General features: G+C 28.8%; 1 protein-coding gene across 1 annotated transcript; it reads left to right on the top strand.

The window, feature by feature from the left end:
* Positions 1-2,103: 2,103 nt before the first annotated feature.
* Positions 2,104-3,668, top strand: LOC120070067 (GATA transcription factor 15-like). The gene is made up of 3 exons (XM_039021947.2): positions 2,104-2,794; positions 2,869-3,015; positions 3,115-3,668. Exons 1-3 carry the CDS (start codon positions 2,771-2,773, stop codon positions 3,385-3,387), a joined length of 444 nt encoding a protein of 147 aa, XP_038877875.1. The 5' UTR covers positions 2,104-2,770; the 3' UTR covers positions 3,388-3,668.
* Positions 3,669-9,014: the final 5,346 nt, after the last annotated feature.

Genomic DNA, 9,014 nt, shown 5'->3' with positions numbered 1-9,014 from the left:
GTTTTAAAATCAATCCCAAGCATGGTATTATAAATTATTCACTTTTAAAATTTAAAAACAAAATATTTATGAAATAGGGTCTTCATTTTAACCATTAAACTTTGAAATTATTCCAAAAATTGTACTATTGGAGTGTTTTTTGTTTCTTGCAAAATTTGGCATTTCTTGGAACGATCTGACTTAATTTTTTATATATATGATATTAAAATTATTGTTACCACTCATTCATTTCATTTTCTTTTTTTTAAAATAACTTCATTGAGCAAAAATACCTACAACTAAGGGCCAATCATTAAGAGTACAAGATATTCAAGTAGAGTAATTAGAATCCCACTAGCCCTCCCTATAAAAGATCATCAAAAGAGAGGAGGACGGAGATGAATACAAAAAATAACACCACATCCTAAATAGTGGGCAACAAAATTACACTCGCACTTACAATGAACAAAATAAACATCCCTAGACGATGAGCGATCTCAAACGAATCATCAATCACATTCTTAGTTTCAGAGTTAAGAAAGTGGGACGAGGACAAAGATGACTTTTTAGTCTTGGCTCTCCCCTCGTATCATTCCTTGTCACTAAGAAAGTGACCTTTAAATTTTATGAGATTCCTCATGATCAATAACTTATAGAGATAGGATCAAATTCTCATTCACTTTTTTTCTTTGGAAGAATCTTCATTTAATTCGATGAGTCGAGATGATAAATATTAGGTTTAGGAATTTTACAAATATCAAATAATTCCAAGTATATTAATATCATTGTGTATGGATTCCTGTCATTTTAAAAAAGAAATATCTAGAACACCTCGATGACATTAAATCTCGTATCCTATATAATGACTAGGTGTTTTAAAGAGATAACTTTATTGACCTTTTGTGGTTTGCAAATAAGATTATTGGATCATACTTGATTGATTTTGATTAATTAGAGATTAGAAAGAGATAACATAATCTACTTTTGTTGAAGTTGTGGTGTTAAGTAAGCAACTTGGTTATAACATTACCACTTATTCGTTATTACACAAAAACAAAAAAAATTGAGTGGTGTTTTTTCAATCACATCTTTCCTAAATCCTATGGCCCAAAAACAAAAAATGTTTTATTATTAATTTTAAAGGCGAAATTCAAAGTTGCCGCCAAATTCAAATGCCAAAAGGTGGGCCCACGTTGACTAATTAGAAATCAGACGGTATAGATGTAAAGTGACCATTGGATCCTAGGTCAAGACCATGATTGGTCTTTTTCTAACTTTCATTAACACATTAAAGACCAAATTTATATATTTTGGTTACTAACATTTAATTTAGCTTCTTCCCTTTTATCATTTGCTTATGATACTTTTTTCATTGTTCAATAGTAAATTTGCTTTGCATGGATGGTTAGGTAGCTCAACCAAACTATAGTGGAGAAATCAAACTATTTAAACCATGTTTTTTTTTTTCTTGACATAGTTCATTCAAATTTTAATCCGTTCATTTTCTATCAACTAATCATATGAATTCATAATCAAATAGTTGTAACTTGTAGTATTCTACAACGAAACAAAACTGTATAGTTGAAATATGTTAAATTACAATTTTAGTCATTAACGCTTCAAGTTGGTGTCTATTTCATTCAAACTTTAATAGGTTCACAAACTTTTATGTTTGTGTTTATTTTGTCTCATTATATAATATATATTTAAACTTTCAATTTATTGTGTAATAAGTTCTTATCCAACAATAAAGTTACAAGTTTTAATTTCTATTAAACACAAAATTAAATTTTATATCTAATATTCCTTAAATTTTATGTCTAATTCTTTTTAAAAGGAAGATGTTAAGGTCTCAATTTTACAGAAATATCGATGAAAATATCAATATGATTAAATATTTTGGAAAAAATTAGAAAAACAAAAAAATATATTTTGAATTAATAAATCAAAATTTTACATTTTTTTAAACAAATTAATATGCTTATTATTTATAGTATATTTTTTTTTTTTTTTTTTTTTTTTTTTTTTATCTTTTATGATTTTTTTATAATATAATAAAGAAATCGATTGACACTTTATGTATATGTCGAACCTATTAAAAGGTAAAGAGAGAAATTAACAAATAATCCAAATGGTAAAATCCGCAAAAAACGACTGAAGCGGGAGTGGCGCCTTTTTGTTGATTGGGGGGAACTTTTTGGCGGGGAGAAGGTTTTTTTCGGGCAGGGGTATTTTCGTCAATTCGTACAAAAAACAGCAGAGAAGGAGGTAGCTAGGGTTTTCTTCTTTCGCTCGCGTCTCTCTCTGGTTGTATATATTTAAGATGGGATTTTCAGATCCGCTTGCGGCCACTGCATTTGTGTCGGTTGATTCCTATTTCATTCTCCTCGCTTTCTCCCTCTCTCAAAATTCTTTCCCTCCTTCTTTCCCCTCTGCATTTTCCTTTCAATCTTTCGTTTTCCCTCGGTTTTCTGAATTCCAACCACTTGTTTCTCTTCATTCCATAACTTCTTTCTCTCCATCTTATCTCTTTCTTATCCGTTTTCCCCTCCTTTTCTTTCCACCATTGATTTCGCTCTCTGGGTTTGATCTCTTGCTTCCTTCTCAGATCCCCTTTCTCTTCTTTGATCTCACTTCCCCTGTCTTCCTCTGTTTTCGATCGAGGGTTTCCCCAGTTACTTACTTACCCATCATTTGATTCTGTGTTTTCTGATCGTTTCACTCGCTACCCTCTTCGAGTTTTGGGTTTTTTAAATCTGGGTTTCTCTTAGATCTCTTTAGTAGCGGGTGTATGATGATGGATCCGAGTGACAGAGTGAGTACTAACCTCTGTTTTTGTTGATTACTTCTGATTTGAAGGTATCTGATCAGTGGTTGCTAATGATGCAGGGATCGGAGTCGGAGGACATGTCGGGGAAGAATACCGGTGGGGTTTCTTCGGAGGAGAGTCAAGTGAATGAGCAGAACAAGAAGACTTGTGCTGACTGTGGTACTTCGAAAACCCCTTTATGGAGAGGCGGGCCGGCTGGTCCAAAGGTGAGCTTAGTTGATTGATCTGGACTTAAATAGACTTGGGAAGCGTTTTTTGTTGATTCAAATCTCTGATTTCTGTTTGTTTTCTCTCTGATTCGCCAGTCTCTTTGCAATGCGTGTGGGATCAGAAGTAGGAAGAAGAGAAGAGCGATTTTAGGGTTGAGCAAAGGGGTTGTTGAAGATAAGAAGAACAAAAAGAGCAATAATATTAGCAATAGTAAGTTGAGAGATAGTTTGAAACAAAGGCTTTTGGCTTTGGGTAGAGAAGTTTTGATGCAGAGATCTACTGTTGAGAGGCAAAGGAAGAAGTTAGGAGAAGAAGAACAAGCTGCTGTGCTTTTAATGGCTTTATCCTATGGCTCTGTTTATGCTTGAAACAGCCATTGTCGTGATCAGAAAGAACAATAAGGGAAAAATATGAAAAAAAAGTGCTTCTAAAGCAGCAAAATCTGACCCAGAAGTGTATCTTCTTCATCCATTTTGTTAAATCTTTCCCCAAATATTGAGTGAAATTCTCTTAGTTCATTATTATTCCTCCTCCCCCTTAGGATCTATTCTCTTTTTGTTGTATTAACTAACCATTGGTTTTTTTGGATGTTGGAGAGTAATGAGTAATGTAGTATTGATAATGAATTTTGTTGAACATTGTCATTTCAGATTCTTGTCGCTTGATGATCTTCAAATTCAATCATCCTTTATTTGAACTTGTTATAATTAGAGATTTTTGTTGTAATTCCTAAGAAACTTGTGTTTGTTGGTGTTCATTTATTGGTGTTTGTGTGATGGTGTCATCTAACAGTTGAAATAATGAAGTGAAAGGGAATTTGAACTTACTATTTTTAAAAAGGGATATTAATGTTCCATCATTTTATTTATGTTTGGTGATTGAAGCATATGTTGTGTTAAAGAAATTTACAATAGAATTTATTTTTCTTTGGGTGGTTTGGTCAATTGTCACCAAAATTTTGAGCCTTACATGGGAAAGTAAGGTAAGGAAGTATAAAGAATTGACAAATTAACACAATACAATTGAGAGGCAGTGCTTGTCCATACTTTGAATGGACATTTTTCTCCTTTCACACCATTATTTGATGTTTGGAATTGCAAATGCTTTAAGAAAATGGGAAGAGTATCTTTTGAAGTCAAAGCCCATTTTTTTCAATACTAGGATTCTTCATCGCAAGTAGATCGAGAAATTTCTCCATTACAAAAATGAATCATGATGAAAATTTGGGATTCTATTACCAAATTTGGGCATTTGAAATTACTTAAAACAATAGTGTTGTTAGTTAATACTATATTCAAATCCTATTTTGGTCTTGAAACTTGATTGCCTACTTTATTTTGATTGTAAAGTTCCAATTTTTTTGGTTTAGTATATGAACCTAGCATTAAAGGACCATTTCATTTTTTTTTTTTTTGTATATTTAATTAAAAGAAATTTGACATGGAGTCATCTTTGATTCGACTATTTGATTAATAAATGTTTACTTGCACAAGTGTTCAAAATTAAAAGTGGTGTAGTAAACTAGCTTTCCATTTCAAACTTCTCTAATCCCAAACTAGCTTTCCATTTCAAAATTGTTTAATCCTTTTGTTAAATAACTAATAGAAAAGTAATGCTAAATGAATAAATTATATAATTCTCTTAAGCAAATTAAAGTAAATTGTTTGAAAAACTAGAAACTAAAAGGAGATAAGAGCTAGAGTAAGTTTGGAATTATTTTTGGCCTTCTACAATTTTTTTTTATCAAAATTTCAAAAAGTCCTTTTTTTATAAAAAAAAAAATTGACCAAAATTTCAAAAGTTCTATTTTGTAAGATGAACAAAAAATTGAAGAAAATTATTATAAATAGTCATAAAATTTAAATCCAAAACAAACAAAGAACAAACTAATGATTAATGGGTCTTACTCATAAGAGAGAAAAAAAAAACATGTGGGTGTATCAATTAAGGTAGGGAAAGTATAAAATAAATAAACATTTTGACAAAAAGAAAATTATGTGATTTATGAAGAAATAAAATAATTGTTATCCATAACTTTTGTGGCAGTGATATATGGGGTGGAGAAGAAGGGGATGGATTTTTTGCATCCAATCATTTTGCTCCAAAAGAGTTATCATTGGGATAACTGTCCCTTTCATTCATTTCTATATGAAACAGTAAAAAAAAGAAAAAAAAATTGAAAATAACTAATATTATGTTTATAGTGCAAAGTTCATAATTCATATGGACTAAAATAGATTTTTATGAAAATTTGAAGAGTATCAATAATCATGAAAGTTTAGGAAAGAAGTTTAAAATTGGAAGAATTTCATAACCATTTTGTTTTTAGTCATAAAAATTGAGACTTTAAATTATACTTAGAATTCTCTTTCTTTATCGATGAAATTATTATTTTTTTTTTAATAAAAAGAGTAGTTTTAAAACTTTTTGTTTTGTTTTTTAAATTCGATTAAGAATTTGAATGTGTTCTTAAGAAGATGCTATATTTTGTTTAAATTTAATATTACCATTAACCTGATCCATTTACATTATCTACTATTTATCTTTTAGATCTATTATTTTATTAGGTCATTTAAGTAAAAATAATTCCTAAATTAAGTTAGAGATAATTAATAGAAAATTTTCGAATTAAACACCGTGATGACGAGCAGACTCCATTAAGTAAAACCCCTAGGGATTGGTCCTCTCTCTGCCTCATTAAGTAAAAAAAAAAAAAAAAAAAGCAGACCCCATTGAAGACGAGAGTGAGGTACAACAAGGACATCTCTATCCACCGCTCTTCTCACAGAGCCGTATGTGGACGCTAGCATTCACACAGCTCCCAACCATGCAGCAAGCAGTTAACCTTCCTCTACAAGGAATGAAAATGTGGATGAATCGATATCAAATAGAGGAATGCGGTTTTTCTTTTCAGCAAGCAACACGTCAAATCTGGGGCATTCCTTTCACAAAAACCTACAGATCCCCCTTTTTTTCTCATCAAGAAATCCAGTTAAGTTCTAAAGAAAGGCCAAGAGAGAGAAACACAATCCCTCACGAAACCATTATCATGAATCAAGGTATGTTATTCTAACTAATGTTATTGTAAAAAAACCATCTAGTTCAAAGATTTTGACATTTATTGTTTTATATAATATTAACGTTTTATTGTATAATCATGAAGTTAAAACTTACATGTGATATCAGAACCTTAATTGAGAACTCGTGAGTTCTATTGATGTTTTAATGTATGATCGATCTTATGTTGCCACACTAAATTAAACTATTGTTGTTGTCGTTGACTATGCTTTAATCTATAAATTTATAATTTAATGTATTGTTATTTTCCACTACAAGTTAATCTGAATTTTATGTATTGAATTGTAAAATATATCAAGGGTTCGTTTGAATTAACTTGTGAAAAAAGTATTCTTTTTCCAAGAAACTTATTTTTATTTAAAAACTTTTAATAAAAACTAATTAAAATCAATTGAAAAGCTATTTTGAGTGGTCGTCAGATGCTCCAATTTCTTCCAAAATGACTTATTTTTTCAATTAAACATTTGAAAATGTATTCAAAATACACGCTAAGTCTTTCCTACCGGGTAACACACACTGACCCATAATTTTTTCATAAAACCTTCAAATTGCATCACCTTTAATTTTTGCCAACATGAACGTAGCTCAACTGACATAATGCTTGTACTATCGATCTCAAAACCTGAGGTTCGATTTCCCACCCAACACTTTAATTACAATACCTTTGAAAAAAAAAAAGTTGCTTAGCTTTTAATAAATTTAATGGTAAAATATGTTAGGTTATTAAACTGAGCAACTATAGTTTTCCGATGAGAAAAGAAACTTTCCTGTTGTTGAGGACAATATTAATTATAAAGAGTTTTGCTATTAAGTTTTTAATGCAAAGCAATTATGAATAATTGAGATTTTTTTATTGTTTCCATACTGGTATTCTCTTATCATTATTGTTTTCAATTCATATAAATTTTAAGTTGATTTAAGTTTATCAATATTCACGTTTTCGAGTTTGAATTTTGATATTGATGTTTCTATATTATACATTTTTAATTTTATCATGTTTTAAGGAAATATATCATTTTTTGATTTATGTATTATGAATGTTATAAATAAAGTTTGTTTTCTCTTTCTAATTTAAATTACACAATTTAGCTATTGTATGAAGTTTCTGATAAAATTATTTGCAATATTAATAACGTTTTGCAAATTTTGTGATGTAAATTACTTAGATTATGTTTTTAATGATATATATATGTTAGGAATAATTTGTTGGTTGTCAAAGTGGCCAAATTCATAAGTTCTATGCAGTTATTCAATGAAAGTTAATTCATGAAAACAAAAAAAAAATTAGAAATCAAAGAAAAATCCTTTTTCTTCTTAAAATAATTAAAAAAAAGATAAAAGATAATTACACTATCAATTATGTACCATTTCCAAAATTCAAATTATTGCGTATTCAAAATTCAAATTGTTGCTTATTTTGAATTCATATTATGCAAGATTTAAGTTTTATCTTTTGCTAAAAAAGTAAAGATAATCACACCATCATTTATTTACGTTTTTTAAAATTCAAATTATTTCTTAATTTGAACTCAAATTTTTTAGATCAATGTTATGCAAGATTTAATTATGTTATCCTTTAATGTTGATGTATTTTCATATATGATAGGAATATTCTATTAAGTTTAGAAGGTAATAAATTATGCTATTTAAATTTCATAAAGTTTGGTATAATTAATTATGTATTTATTATATTTTTATGTGTGAGGTATATATCACGAGAATAATTTAAAATATGTATTTATTTGTGATTATTTTCTTATGATATCTATAGTATAAATAATTTATTAGTCACTAAAGTGGCCAAATTAACATTTTAAATTCTATAGATATCAAATTAAAGTTAATTCAATTACTATTCATGTTTGTGATTGTTTTGTTGTGATATATCTATATTATGAATAATTTGTTAGTCACCAAAGTGACAAAATTAGTAAGTTCAATAGATATCAAATTAAATTTAACTCAATTACTCATATTTATGTGATGTTAATGAAGGAGATGGCATTATGAAACATTAAAGATATTATCCTGAGTATATTGATTATTATTATTAAAAAACATTTTGAATCACCCAAAGGCTGATTAGTAGGCTTATAATTTTGAATCTTATCGTGATTAATTGAGGTGTTTGGTTAGATATTTTTAGTATATCCAAAGATAACTAATGCATCTAATTTGAGAATTTTAATTACCAATTACGTGAAATCAATTCAGCATCAATTATTCAATTATGTATGAATGTTGTATAATGTAGTATCTTCCAAAGAAGAACTTCAATATATGCTTAATGTTTGTTTAATATTACCTGAATCTATATTATACATTTAAGTTTATTTCTCAAAGCAATAATGTATGAGGATGTATATTTTATATTTGCAAGTATCTGCTTCTGTTTCTCTTCATTCGCAAGCTACGCCTATAATCAAGTTTAATAGGCTCAATTTCTTTGATTAGTGTGAACAAATCTGATTCCATCTTTGTGTTTTAGATCTTGATTTACTACTTTAAAGTGAGAAACCTGCTGCACTTACTAATGCTAGTAGTGCTGAGGAAAGATCTTTCATAAAATTTGGGAAAATAAAATAGATTGAGCCTAATGTTTATGTGAATGATGATAGAAAACAATACCAAGTCCACAATTATAAAACTAAAAATGATAAAAATTTTATGAAATCTGTGGAAAAATTGTTCTTTGTTTTAGTCGGCTGATAAGTCACTTGCTGGAATACTAATGAGTACATTAACCACCATTAAGTTTGATGATTCTTGTACTATGCATGAACGTACCCAAAGAAAGAATTGAGAGATTGATAAATAATGAAATCCTTCCAGATTTGAATTTTACTGATCTTGAAATTTGTGTGGATTGTATTAATGGAACAAACATAACCCAAGTTAGTAAACTGACCACAAGAAA

This window comes from Benincasa hispida, chromosome 1, assembly GCF_027475165.1.
Source record: "Benincasa hispida cultivar pf3 chromosome 1, pf3_genome.v1.1, whole genome shotgun sequence".
Taxonomy (NCBI): Eukaryota; Viridiplantae; Streptophyta; class Magnoliopsida; order Cucurbitales; family Cucurbitaceae; genus Benincasa; species Benincasa hispida.
Note: the sequence above shows the minus strand (reverse complement) of the source record. Positions and strands in the feature narration are given on the sequence as shown.